Source organism: Diceros bicornis, chromosome 4, assembly GCF_020826845.1.
Source record: "Diceros bicornis minor isolate mBicDic1 chromosome 4, mDicBic1.mat.cur, whole genome shotgun sequence".
Taxonomy (NCBI): Eukaryota; Metazoa; Chordata; class Mammalia; order Perissodactyla; family Rhinocerotidae; genus Diceros; species Diceros bicornis.
The window spans coordinates 55,442,807-55,456,552 of NC_080743.1; the positions used below are offsets into that span (position 1 = coordinate 55,442,807).

The 13,746-nt window shown below is 45.5% G+C and overlaps 2 protein-coding genes across 3 annotated transcripts; one reads left to right on the plus strand and one right to left on the minus strand.

The window, feature by feature from the left end:
* Positions 1 to 3,359: 3,359 nt before the first annotated feature.
* Positions 3,360 to 6,645, plus strand: TNFAIP8L2 (TNF alpha induced protein 8 like 2). Of its 2 annotated transcripts, none has more exons than XM_058539121.1 (2): positions 3,360 to 3,449; positions 5,572 to 6,645. In XM_058539121.1, the coding sequence occupies exon 2, from the start codon at positions 5,577 to 5,579 to the stop codon at positions 6,129 to 6,131; it is 555 nt and encodes a 184-aa protein (XP_058395104.1). In that variant the 5' UTR covers positions 3,360 to 3,449; positions 5,572 to 5,576; the 3' UTR covers positions 6,132 to 6,645. The 2 variants fall into 2 exon arrangements, with proteins under 2 accessions (XP_058395104.1, XP_058395105.1); XM_058539122.1 differs by having other exon boundaries at positions 3,375 to 3,449; positions 5,544 to 6,645.
* Positions 6,646 to 6,647: 2 nt separating this feature from the next.
* On the minus strand, positions 6,648 to 13,688 carry LYSMD1 (LysM domain containing 1). Its single transcript, XM_058539120.1, has 3 exons — positions 12,852 to 13,688; positions 8,297 to 8,661; positions 6,648 to 7,894 (listed from the first exon to the last, which is right to left on the minus strand). Exons 1-3 carry the CDS (start codon positions 13,029 to 13,031, stop codon positions 7,756 to 7,758), a joined length of 684 nt encoding a protein of 227 aa, XP_058395103.1. The 5' UTR covers positions 13,032 to 13,688; the 3' UTR covers positions 6,648 to 7,755.
* Between the last annotated feature and the right edge of the window lie 58 nt (positions 13,689 to 13,746).

The following is a 13,746-nucleotide window of genomic DNA, read 5'->3' on the forward strand; positions in this document are numbered from 1 at the left end:
TGGCAGATGTTAGCTCAGGGCCAGTCTTCCTCACAAAAAAAAAAAAGAGAGAGAAACAAACATGGCAAGTATTGGAGGAACTGAGAGAACTACAACATGGCTAGAGCAGAACACAAGGGACAGACAAGAGGTAAAGCTGGACATGTAAACTGGTAAGGAGTTGGGAGCAGAATTTTGGATTCAGAAAGTATTACTGTATTTGTATCTTGTATTTTCACTCTTCTTCTTATTTTCCAATTAGATTATACATTTCTTTTAAAAAGGACTTAATTACTTTTCCTGTAATTTTGGTAGTCCCACCTACTATCATCCCCAGAGTATGTGATCAGTGAATTGATAGAGCATACAGAAATAGAAGGCTGAGACATTCATTATGAGGTTGAAGTTATTACCTCATAAACTTGTGAAGTAATTATCAGAAAAAGCATATGCTTGGGAATCACACAAGGTGCTCAGTCTGCCATTTACTAGCTCTCTAATTTTGGGACAGGTTATTTAACCTCTTTAAACCTCAGTCTTTTTCATCAGCAAAAAGGATACAGTGACATTTAATTCATAAGGGTATCGGAGGATTTTTTTTTTTTTAATTTATTTATTTATTTTTTTCCTCCAAACCCCCAGTAGATAGCTGTACGTCATAGTTGCACATCCTTCTAGTTGCTGTATGTGGGACGCGGCCTCAGCATGGCCGGAGAAGCAGTGCGTCGGTGCGCGCCCGGGATCCGGGCCTGGGCCGCCAGTAGTGGAGCGCGCGCACTTAACCGTTAAGCCATGGGGCGGCCCAGGGTATCGGAAGATTAAATGAGATATTTATATAACATCTAGCAGAGTGTACTCAACACATGCTAGCTCCTGTTCTCTCCTCTCACTTGCCTCCCCTGAACTCGTAGTCCACTCTTTTCCATCTGCCCCGACACCTTACTCCATAGCCATTCCCTCTGCTTTGCATTTTCTAAGCCTCCCTCTCCACTGGCTCCTTCCTCCCAGCCTATAGGAGTCCTCAAACTCCAAGCTAAAAATAGTCCCTCTCTCAATCCAGCTCCCCATCCTCTTAAGCTACCTTTCCATTTCTCTTCATCTCTTTGTCAGTACACTCCTTAAAGGACTTGTTAACATTTCCCAATCCAAGTTGTATCAAGGACTCTCAGCTCTGGACCCTGGGGTGAGAGGTGGGAGTAAGAAAGGAGCCAAGACCCAACCACTGTCTTCAAGGAGGAGAACAAATGGTTTTGTAGTCAGTAGTATGCTGACTGCCTCGACTTCTGAATGTCAATTTACTCTTCAACTTTTCACAACCAGCCAACTTTCCAATCCCTCCTCTTCTGCTAGAACTTCTTTCTTATAAAATCACCAAATCCCAAGGTCTCTCATCAGTTCTCATCCTGTGCTTAAGCAAGCTGTATCATTGATCACTTCCTTTTGTGTGTGTGTGTGTGTGTGAGGAAGATCAGCCCTGAGCTAACATCCATGCCAATCCTCTTCTTTTTGCTGAGGAAGACTGGCCCTGGGCTAACATCTGTGCCCATCTTCCTCTACTTTATATGGGATGCCACCACAGCATGGCCTGACAAGCGGTGCATCGGTGTGCGCCCGGGATCCGAACCTGGACCGCCAACAGAGGAGCGCGTGCACTTAACCGCTACACCACGGGGCCAGCCCCTGATTACTTCCTTTTAAGTGTGGCGCTTCCTCAGCTAAAAATTTATTGAAGCCTCTAACCCATTCCCACTAAGCTAATGATTTCACTCCTCTGACAAAAACCTTTAATGTCTCCCCACTGCCTACAGGAAAAGTCTGAACTCTTGAGCAACTCCTTTAAAGTCTACCATGATCTGGTCTTTTTCCTTCTTTACTTATCTCTCAAAGAACCTATGGTCCAGACATATAGAATAAATCACCACGTTCAGAGTATGCCCTGTATTATCTTTATTCATGGTATGGCTTATGCTTATCCCTATCATCTAGGAAGCATTACAGTATTCAATAAATTACAGATTTATTGTAATTTCCATCTTCTCCATCTTTGCCTATTAAATACAGATCTTCCTTGACTTCTGATGGGGTGACATCCTGATAAACCCATTGTTAAGTTGAAAACTTCATAAGTCGAAATGCATTTAATACACCTAACCTACCAAACATCATAGCTTAGCCCAGCCTACCTTAAACATGCTCAGAACACTTACATTATTAGCCTACAATTGGGCAAAATCATGTAACACAAAGCCTATTTTATAATAAAGTATTGAATATTTCATGTAATTTATTGAATACTGTAATGAATGTGAAAAACAGAATGGTGTATGGGTACAGAATGGTTGTATAAGTTTATCCCTGTTTACTCTCGTGATCACGGGGCTGACGGGAGCTGCCACTGCCCAGCATCACAAGAGAGAGTACTGCGTATGGCTAGCCCAGGAAAAGATCAAAATTCAAAACTAGAAGTATGGTTTCTACAGAATGCGTATCGCTTTCACACCATGGTAAAGTCGAAAAATCATAAGTTGAACCGTCATAAGTTGCAGACCAGATGGTAGTTGAATCCATCTTTCTAAGTCTACCTCTTCAGCCCCTCTATCAGAAATAATCTAAACTTCTCCGTACTCTCATAATTCTTTAAACTTCTATTAAAGCTAATGACATCATTTCTCTTGTATTACAGTTATGTATGCCTAAGTTTATCTCCCTGACCAGGCTGTAAGATTCTTGAGGGTAAATATTTTTGCCTCATTCAGGAACTGTGACTTACCTTCATTTTTGTGTCCCTTTAGCAGCTAGGAAGCACAGTAAGTGGGCTTGTTTCCTCTAGTGGTTCAATGCTGTGCTGACACCTGCTGGTCATATCTGGTTTGGCAGCCCTGGCCCCAGCACCTTCCTGTCTCCAGTATTAAGGGTGGGGACTCTCTGTGCCACCCTTACCCAGCCAGGCATTGGAATTTTATGTTTATGGTAACGTTGCCCCACAGCACCACCACCCTTCCCTGGAGACTCTAGGAACACACTCAGATCTGCTGGTCTCTGGCTTGCCTCTGGGGTCTCCAGCTTAATCTTCAGAACTTTCCCTTGACCCTCACCCCAGCCATTTGCACTTTACACCCTCCCCAGTACCACAGGAATATAAGGAGAACAAGATCTCAAGGAAGTGGTCAGCAAGGAAAGACAGAGGCAGATAAACAATTTGAGAGGATGAACAATCCCTCCTCCTCATCTCAAAGAATCAAGACTATTTCCTACAAAATTCTCTTCTTTTTGACCTTTGTCTTATTTTTAGGAGGCTCTTGAGCCATAGACCTTCTCAGTGACAGTGTGATGAACCGGAGGTTGAGCAGAGAGTAGGTAGGCGGGGCTTGAGGGGTGGGGCCAGGCCAAAGGGCCTCTCACTTAGGAGCTTCTCCATTCTGTCAGCTCTCCCGGAACATCCAAGGCAAGACTGGCATCCAGCGCAGCAGGTGAGGGACCAGCAATGACACAAGGGGCGGCTTTAGGGGTGATAGGGCCAGAAGAGTCCCAGCTCTGTCAGCCTGAACTTTCCATATTGTGAAACTCTCACTTGATAGAATTCTTGGGTCCCCAGTGGAGAGGTCCAGCTCAGTTTTCCCTGAGGCAAGGCAGCCTCAGAAAGAAAGACGGTCTGAGATGGCTGGAGGCAGGGCGGAGGCATGGGGGTGGATATGGGTATGTGACAGAGTACTGAGAGATGCAGGGAAATCTTAGGAGACATGGAGGTAGACGTAAGGGCCAAAGGGAGAGCAAGGCCAGAGGATCATAAGGCAGGACCAGACGAGTAAAAGGGAGACTGAAGCAGGGAGAGAGCGACAGGACAGTGGGCTGTGAGATGGCAACAGGAGCAATGGAGAGCTGGGTAACAGGAAGGCCAAGGAGGAAGGAAGGCTCACATGGAGCAATCTCCTCTTCCGGCTGTGGCGCATGCTTCAGAAAGCCCCAAGCAAAGCTGGGAGCAAAGCAAGGTTCCAGGTTCCCAGTGGACTGATTCAGCTGGGGAAGAAAACCCCCCAGCTACCCATCTCCCCTGCCTCTTCAGACTCCCATTTTGGTTTGGGGGAGAGGGCGAGGCTGCTCCTCACTGCGGTCACAGCCACATCCTGCAGAGCAGGGGAGGGGGAAGTAAGAAGCAAAACAACCAGAAGAATCACAGGCGAAGACCATGGGGAGAGAACCCTGGATATATGCAGCTGATATGCCACCAGGAGGGTCCAGTTCAGCCCTAGAAGAAGACTGAGACCTCCAGTACCGCCTGCCCCTCTTGAGGTGCTTGTTTCTCATGCTTCCTCAGTGTGCTTCAACCTCATTGAGAGCATCCCAGGGAAGGAGGTTTCTTTGGATTATTTGATTCGAAGCCCATTTTTATCATTTGCTAGTGACTTCAACCAAATTGCTTAATTTCCCTTAGCTTTGGTTTTCTCATTGCCAAAGGGGTATATCTACCTTAGAAGGGGTTGGGAAGACTGAGATAATTCACATAAAGCAGTCAGCAGGTAGTAGGTTCTCAATACTAGTTATTATTATTATTATTAGCTCAAATATTAGTTATTATTTTTTTATAATTTTATTTCTTTTTCCCCAAAGCCCCAGTAGATAGTTATATGTCATAGTTGCACATCCTTCTAGTTGCTGTATGTGAGACGCGGCCTCAGCATGGCCGGAGAAGTGGTGCATCGGTGCGCGCCCGGGATCCGAACCCGGGCTGCCAGCAGCGGAGCGCGTGCACTTAACCACTAAGCCATGGGGCCAGCCCCTTAGTTATTATTTTTACCAGGACTCCTGGGACTCCTATATTTCTCACTTCTTTAATTTTATTTATTTATTTATTTTTTCCCCCAAAGCCCCAGTAGATAGTTGTACGTCATAGATGCACATCCTGCTAGTTGCTGTATGTGGGACGCGGCCTCAGCATGGCCAGAGAAGCGGTGCGTCGGTGCGTGCCCGGGATCTGAACCGGGGCCACCAGCAGCGGAGCACGCGCACTTAACCGCTAAGCCACTGGGCCGGCCCTATTTCTCACTTCTTTAAAGGCAGTACAGCATACTAGCTGACATGGGCTTTTGGAGTGAGAAAAACAGTTGTATTTGACCTTGAGTAAATTATTTAACGTAAGCCTCAGTTTGCTCAGCTGTAAAACAAGGATAGTAATACCTATAGTATACCTATAATACGTGTATCATAGATGTATGGTACAGTCAGCGTCCAAAAATGGTAGCTGTAAGAATTATCTGCCAAGTAAGCCTCATCTTCTCCATTGTAGCAGCAACAGCCTACTTCCTCTTAAGACTTAACCTGTGGTGGGCTAGCCTCCTGTGTGCCCTCATTCCTCCAGCCAAAGTTATTACTGCTCCTCTGGGCTATTTTGGAAATCAAGATTTCCTACAGTACTAAAGGAAAAAAATGGGAACAAGGCATAGAGGACTGAAGGGGGCAGGGGGAAAAAAATGTTAAAGATAATGATGCGATAGAAACCAAAAAAGAGACAGAAAGGGGAAAAGCCATTTCTTTCTTTCTAAGGAAGCCTGTGTTCTTTCTTCTAGCGACTGACCATATACCCTGCCCCCCCAGGAACCATGGAGTCCTTCAGCTCAAAGAGTCTCGCACTGCAAGCAGAGAAAAAGCTACTGAGTAAGATGGCAGGTCGGTCTGTGGTTCATCTCTTCATCGATGATACAAGCAGCGAGGTGTTAGATGAGCTCTACCGTGTGTCCAAAGAGTACACACGCAGTCGGCCCCAGGCCCAGCGGGTTATCAAGGACCTGATCAAGGTGGCTGTCAAGGTGGCTGTGCTGCACCGCAGTGGCTGCTTTGGCCCCAGTGAGCTGGCTCTGGCTGACCGTTTTCGCCAAAAGTTGCGGCAAGGTGCCATGACAGCGCTCAGCTTTGGTGAGGTGGACTTCACCTTCGAGGCTGCCGTGCTGGCCGGCCTGCTGACTGAGTGCCGGGATATGCTGCTGGAGCTGGTGGAGCACCACCTCACCCCCAAGTCACACGGCCGCATCCGCCACGTGTTCGATCACTTCTCTGATCCGGGCCTGCTCACGGCCCTCTATGGGCCTGACTTCACTCAGCACCTTGGCAAGATCTGTGATGGTCTCAGGAAGCTGCTAGATGAGGGGAAGCTCTGAGAGCCCTGAGCCCGGCACATCCCACCTCGGTAAAATAGCTGACTGAGAAAATGACAGATAACGGGCTTTCTAACCCTGCTCATCTGCACTAACGCTTTTCAATCCTCAGGCTTCAGTCTTTCCCAAGAGTGCTTTTGACTCTGAGACCACCCCACCCCCAAACTACTGGTGGAGAAGCAATGCTGAGGATTGAGGCCTCTCTCCCACTCCAGCCCCAGGACAGGAAACAAAGCTGCCTGAAAAAGATGAAGTGAAACTTGGATCTCTATTTCCCCTATAAGGGACGTTTGAAACAGGGAAGCCCCTTCCCCTATGAACCAGGGAAAGAGGACAGAGCCTCCTAATCCCTCTGGGGACACTAAAGACAGAAGGGGAAGGGGACCCTTAGAGATATCCTAGACCTCCAGCTCTAGGCAGAGCCTGGGTAGATATCAGAGGCTCTGTTCCAGAGTGTAGGAAGAAGGGGCAACAGCATGGGAGAGTCTCACAGGAGAAATAAAACTACTGAAACATGCACAGGGCTCAGTGTTTAATCTCTCCAGCTTCTTACATCTTATGATCATCACAGAGGAAAGAGGTATATAAACACCACTTATCTCACCTCTCACCATTTCCATACAGGAGACTGAGGCATATTTTTAGTATTATTGGGGGTCCCTTGCCTACTTCTTCTGTTTAAGAAACTCAGAAAAACTGTACCGCAGATCAGTGCTACAAATTGCAAATAAATATGCAGTGAGGAGCAAGGCATAGATTGACAGGCTCTGATGGGGAGAGAGTATAACAAAGAGATTCCTACAACAAAAAGACTCCCACAACTGTCCTCCTCTTCAAACTCCAAGGCAATTCTTCTTCCACCCCTTAGCCTCACCATAGGCTGAAGAGAGGAGCAGGTTAGAGGGTGAACTGGTGGCATGGAGAGTTCCGGTCCCTACATCGCTGTATTTTCTCAGAGCAAGAGTTGTGAAAAAGTTATAGTGAACTGGTTAGTCCAGAATGAGCCCAAATTCTTTACTTTGAGATTAGGGAAAAGGCCTGGCCCAGTACACCATTCTCTGCAGCAAGGCTAGATCACTGACTGCCCTGTCCTCAATAACATGCTTGGCTAAGAAGGTGGGGAAGGTGGGAGCCAGCAGTCACTGGCTCACTGTTCCTGGGTTCCCCTCACCCCAGGGGTATAGAAGTACCATTTTTCAGCTAAGAGTGGGAAAGAATAAGATAGAGCAAATAAATATTATTTCAATATAGCACCAAATAAATTAGGTAACATAGTTAAAGATGGGGAGGAAGTTGGGGGCTGGAGGAGTCCCTGCCTCCCTGCTCTAAGGCCAAGGAATGGTGAAAGGGATGGGAAAGGCAGCAGGGATGTAAAAAGAGCCTTTTGAATCTAAAGGACAACTCTAGATTCAGCCCAAGAACTGAGAAGGGGTCTAGTTCCCATCCCCTACTCTTGCCAATAAAACTGCCCCAGGCCAAGGAACTCCTGATGGACAAGGAGGCTGGGAAGATGGCAGGAGGGAGGGAGGTGGGCTGGAAAGCCATGTCCTTGAGCCTCACCTCAGGCTCCTCTCCCCCTCAAGTTGCTCCTTCAACATCTCGCTTCTCTCAATTAGTTCTGGGGACATCAGAGTTTGAAGATTTCATCCTCCTGGTCCCGAAGTGTCCGGGTCCGAGAGGTCTGGGTCAGCGGCACAGGACCTAGGACTGCTCGTTGCTGCATCCGAGGGGAGCTCAGGTGATGACCTGAATCCTCCCCAGGTACCCTGTAGGTGAGGAAAGGGGGGAAAGAGTGAGAGATCAAGGGAAGAATCCAAGACTGGGCCAAGTGAAGAGGTCCAGGGAAAGCTGTCCTCCCCTCCTAATATACATGAGCTGGCCGCTCTAAGATGGAGTCTCGATACCCTCTGGATGAATGCTCCTTTATGGATCATCAGAGCAGTAAGAACAGTCAACTATGCTACTCCAGTGAGAACACAGAACTGTTTCCAGTTCCTCTGCTCATCCAGCAGGCACTGGCTTTGCTCATTGTCTTGGGGCCACCTGGGGAAAAAGCTTCACCTTGCTTCTGCTGACACTGTGCTTACTTACTTGTGTGTCTGGTCGGGTAAGACTGGAAGAATGGAGAAGTCTATGGAAGGGCTTAAAAGGAACCATTCAAGACTCACCCACTTTCCCCTTTTTTCAGCTTCTGGGCAGCAGCCTTCTTTGACAGGCTGATCTGTGAATCAAGCTTCTTAAGGAAATCAGAGGCAGAGAGGTCATGGATGGGAGTGGGGCGTTCCTGGCCAGGTGTGGGAAGGACTTCACCAGTGGCACGTCCTGAACCCATCTCCTGTTTCTTCCTCTCAGTGGAGTGTGGCCAAACTCCATGCTTATTTGGCTGTACTTCTTCCTCTCTATCTTTCTCTTCCTCAGAATCCAAACCATTGAACAGGTCTCTGGGCTCTGTCAGGATGGGGATGTAGAGGGTTTTCTTCAGGAAGATGGAGTCATTGGTATAAAGGCGGTTTGCACGCTTTATCTGTTCCATCTTTAAAAAAAGGTCACCACAATTAATCACAGAAATAACGGTCAGTCTTATATTTGTATAGCATCTCATGCCTTTTAAAGTGATTGTACAGTCTTATCTGACTCTATAACAACCCAGCTAAATACAAAGGGTAGATATTATTCCCACTTTATTGATCAGCGGTTTTCATACGTTTTGGTCTTAGGGCCCCTTTGTATTTTTAAAATTATTGAGGAAAAAAGCTTTTATTTATATGAATTACAGCTATCAATATTTAAGGTATTATAAATTAAAACTGAAAAAATTTAAGGACAGGTATTTATTAAAAAATAACAAACCCATTACATGTTAATGTGAGTATTTTAATGAAAAATAACTATATTTTCCAAAACAACAACAAAATTTAGCAAGAAGACAGGCATTGTTTTATATTTTTGCCAATCACTTTAATGTTGGACTTAAAAGACAAAAGGATTCTCATATTTGCCTCTACATTCAATCTGTTGCAATATCACATGTCATGTAGCCTCTGGAAAACACAGTACACTCATGAGAATGAGAACGAAAAAGGCAAATAAAGTCTTATTATTATCACTATAAAAATACTTTTGACCTTGTGGATCCCTGAAGAGTATCAGGGACCCGTAGGGATCCCTGGACCTCACTTTGAGAACTTCTATTAAAGATGAAGGAATTGAGGCTCAGAGAGGTTAAGTTACTTGCCTAAGATTATCTAGCAAGTTAATGACAGAGCTAGAACTAGAATTCTGGACCTTTTTACTCCTTCTGGAAATGCTTTTCTTTTTTTTTTTTTTTTAATTTTATTTATTTATTTATTTTTCCCCCACAGCCCCAGTAGATAGTTGTATGTCACAGCTGCACATCCTTCCAATTGCTGCATGTGGGATGCGGCCTCAGCACGGCCAGAGAAGCAGTGCGTCGGTGCCCGCCCGGGATCCGAACCCCGGGCCGCCAGCAGCGGAGCGCACGCACTTAACCGCTAAGCCACGGGGCCGGCCCCTGGAAATGCTTTTCACACTAAAATATTAATAATTTCACTGATCAAATATTTATTCAGTACCTACTTATTCATCATTGAACACAGTGACTGGCATCACCATCTACTGACCTGCCTCACAAGGTAGAAATATCAACGTCATCCTTAACTCATACTTTTATTTCACCACCCATTCCCAAGTGGTCAAAAAAAAATGCTGCAAAAATCTCTCTCACATCTGCGCTCATCTGCACATCTACTGCCATCACCTTAGAACAGATTCTTAATACTTCTCATCTGGGTATTGCCAAGCTTTTTAACTGGTCTTCCTCTCTTCATTTCTACTCAGATTCCACCCTGTCGACATCTATCTTTCTAAAAAAATTAATCTGATCAACCAAGTACCCTGCTTATAAACGTCCTACGGCTCCCCACTGGCTCAGAGATAAAATCTAAATTAGCATTCAAGGGCATCCTCAATCTAGCCCCCATGGGATGTCTAGCTGTATCTCTCTTCTTCTGCTATGTATACATTTTGCCATCCTGCACTTTTCGTTTTTCTTTGAACATTACATGATCTTCACACTTCTGTGTCTTTATCTGCCTGAAATGCTTCTCCACTATCCCCTTCTCAGCCTGGAAAACTTCTACTCATCAACTACCACTCCCTTTGTGTTACCTTCTTCAGGGCTCCCAATGCATACTGTAAATATTGCTGTAATCATACCTACCCTATTACATTGTTATTCACCTCTTTGCATATTTGTCTTGCCCAAACGCTGTGAGTCCTTTAAGGGCAGGGATGGTGACTTGCTGTCTTTGTATCCCTAAGGTGCTCCTCAGCATCGTACAAACTTGGCACACAGCAGAGGCTCATTAATGCTTTATGAATAAAGAAACTAGATAATAAAATACAGAAACCACAGATATAGTATATCAGTATTTCATTATCAGAGGCCAGGCAGCCAGTTTTACTCAAGATTCATCCCATATTGGCACCAGTTTGGGAAACCATATTTCTTATATCTGTCAAATATCAGAGCTGTTTCCACCCTGGGGCAAGACTATTATAATAAACTTGACTAATAAAATCTCATGCTACAATGTGTTTAAAAATAAAACCAGATTAATCCAAACAATAAAAAAAGTTAAAATTGGCTTGCAGTTTTGCACTTTTACTTTGCCAAGTGCTTTGATGATATTAATTTTATTTTGCCTAGATAATATCCTAGGTGCCTTCTAGCTCCAAGATGTTATGACTTAATCTGTGAATTTTCTATTGCTTTTATTATTTCCTAGAAGTACCCTATAAGGGGACATCATTCCACTTTTAAAAATGATGTAAGGCCAAGGCCAAAGCCCAGAGGAGTCCTAGGCGATCGAGCCGCAGTCTTTAAGAGCTAGAAAGGCCATTACAATCTAGTTAGTTTAACAGAGCAGATCAAAGTGAGGATTTTAGAATGAGACAACCTGGTCTGAATCCTAGCTCTACTAATTGTGTAGTCTATGGCAAGCTGTCTCCCTAAGCCTCAGTTTCCTTATCTTTAAAAGGGAATATTTACACCTACCTCATAAAGTCTTATGAAGATAATATGAGATAATGTATAGAGCTTGGCACATTCTAAGTCTTCCTTAAATGACAGGTAGGTAATAACTTAGATAATTATCATTATTTAATACATCTTCCTCACTTTACAAATGGTGAGGAAACTGAGGCACAGACGGGGAAGTGACTTACACAGTCCCTCAGCTAGTAAGCAGCAGAATGAGGTCAGAACCTGGAAGTCTTCTTCACTATACTACAGTTCTTCCGTACTGGAGGGTACAGGGCTATAAGGAAACCCCACAATTGTCAATGCACTAGTAGCACAGTGCCTTTCTTTGCATGGCTTCTGAGCCTCTGCTGGGATGGAGGGGCTGCTCAGTACTTTCACATCCACTTCCTTTGTTTAGGCCAAGCCCTCTACTTGAAATGGTCACTTTCCTATACTCCCAATCTCCATGAGCAGAAATCTTAGCCATACTTTCATTCATTCAAAAAACACCGATTAAGCTTCTATGTGCTGGGGACTATGCCAGACTCTAGAGATATAAAATTGAAAGGAAATATTTCGGTCCCTTAAGGAAAGTATAGGCTATTGGAAAGACAAAGATTTAGAAGGTACAAACAACTGGATTACATAGGTTTGTAGAGAGGAGCATAGAGGAAGGAACTTCTAAGTCTTTCAAGGCCCATCGTGATGGCTCCCTTCAAATTTGCACTGATGTCCACCCCCCGCCCCCTGCCAAATAAAAATTAATTTTCTTTTCTGATTTATCACCCTTTGTTAATACCTCTACAAACTCACCACATGCTGTCACCTACAATCATTATTTGTGTCCCTCTCCATTTCTCACTAGACTGTAAATTACATGAGGGCAGCAACTATACATTTTATTTATGTTTCTACCTCCCAAGATGGTTACCACAGTGCTTTAAACACAGCAAGCATAAAAATATTGGCTAAATTCAACAGGATATGGGGGAAAAAAACCCTCATCAACTTTAGTGCAATATATTTTTACACCTATCAAAAATACCCTATGCTTGACCTCAAATGCTTGGTGTAGAAAGCACCTGTTTTACATCAAGGAGGCCACCTAACTGGAAAAAAGAAGGCAGAGCATTGAGGAGGAAAAAAGAACAAGACAGAGACACTTTAGGAACTTAGAACTAAAACCCAGCGCTCCATTATCTGCTGTAAATGTTAATCACTCTCAATTAAAAAGTTTCTATTGGTTAATAGCACAGGCTTTGGAGTAAGACAGATCTGTTTGAATTCCCACTCTATAACACTCATTATTTATTTGACCTTGATCAAATTGGTTGACCAATCTAAGTCTCAGTTTCTTCATCTGTAAAAAGGGGGCAATAATTGCATGCTTGATAGGGATGTGAGGATCAAATGGGCTAAAGTATGCAAAGCCCCTAGTACAGTGACTGGCATAATAAATAGGAGCTGCTCCTCTCCATTGGGATAGTGGGACAGGATACGTCCCAACCAGAGAGTGAAACGCTGAGATGGGAAAACAAACAAAAAGATAGAAGTGGATCAGATAACACAACACAACTAGGAAAATTTCAGGAGAAGATGCCTAGAAGAGCTACTACATTCTGAGGAATAAAGCTCTTGTAAGAGAATGATTGTCCACATTCCAATCCTGGAAGACTCACCGTCACCCCGTATTTGAGTGCTAGTCCAGCTAGGGTGTCTCCGGGCGCCAACTGATGCTCCAAGCGTCTTTCCCTCACTGGGGAGCAGGCAGACTGCACCAGGCTTCCATAAGAACGAGCCCGGCTCCCTTGAAGCAGTCCTGACCCTCCGAAGGGGGCTTGTCTAGAGGGAGAAGCCATCTCCTCACCCTGCGGACAGCTGGGGTTGCAACTGCGGGAGGCCCAGCTAAAGTGACCGATAGTGACCGGCCGGGGGTCTGGGAACGGATATCCCGGGGATTCCTTTCCCCTTTTGTCTTCTCTCCTAAGTCTCCCCGCCTCCCTCCGGCACTACGCGTCCCCTCCACCCTCGCTTCTCCTCCCTCCAAGCCCCTTTCCCACAAGTCTGTACCCTGAGTATTCAGTCCCTACCTGAGTCTTTCCTTAGTACCCCCGCGACTTTCGACCCTCCACAACTTGCTACATTGACCTCTGACCTTTGAACTCTAGACACCCTCCCCAACACCGCTCAGTTTGCCCTAAGTCGGGCAGCCCGGCCTCTGGACCACCCCCACCCCCGCTCCGCCCCTTCCCGGGGTTGGTTCGCTAGGGTCAGGAACAAATCAGGCCCACCCCGGGTGGGCTGTCGCCGCAGACGAAGCACGTAATGATTGCGAGAGTTTGTAGTACACTTCCCCACAGAGGTTCTCAGAGGCCCGCTCCGCACCAAATCAATCACACCCTCAAATTCAGCTCCACATCTAATTTCTTGTCCCTCCAAACGTCTCGAACCTGCCAAGATACAAGGGCCTGGATCCGGCCGGGAAGGAAGCTCTTTGAAAAAAAGACTTCATTTCCCAAAAGGCACTGCGTCTGCGGGGTCGCAAGACACCATACGAGACGCAGCCCCCCTCGA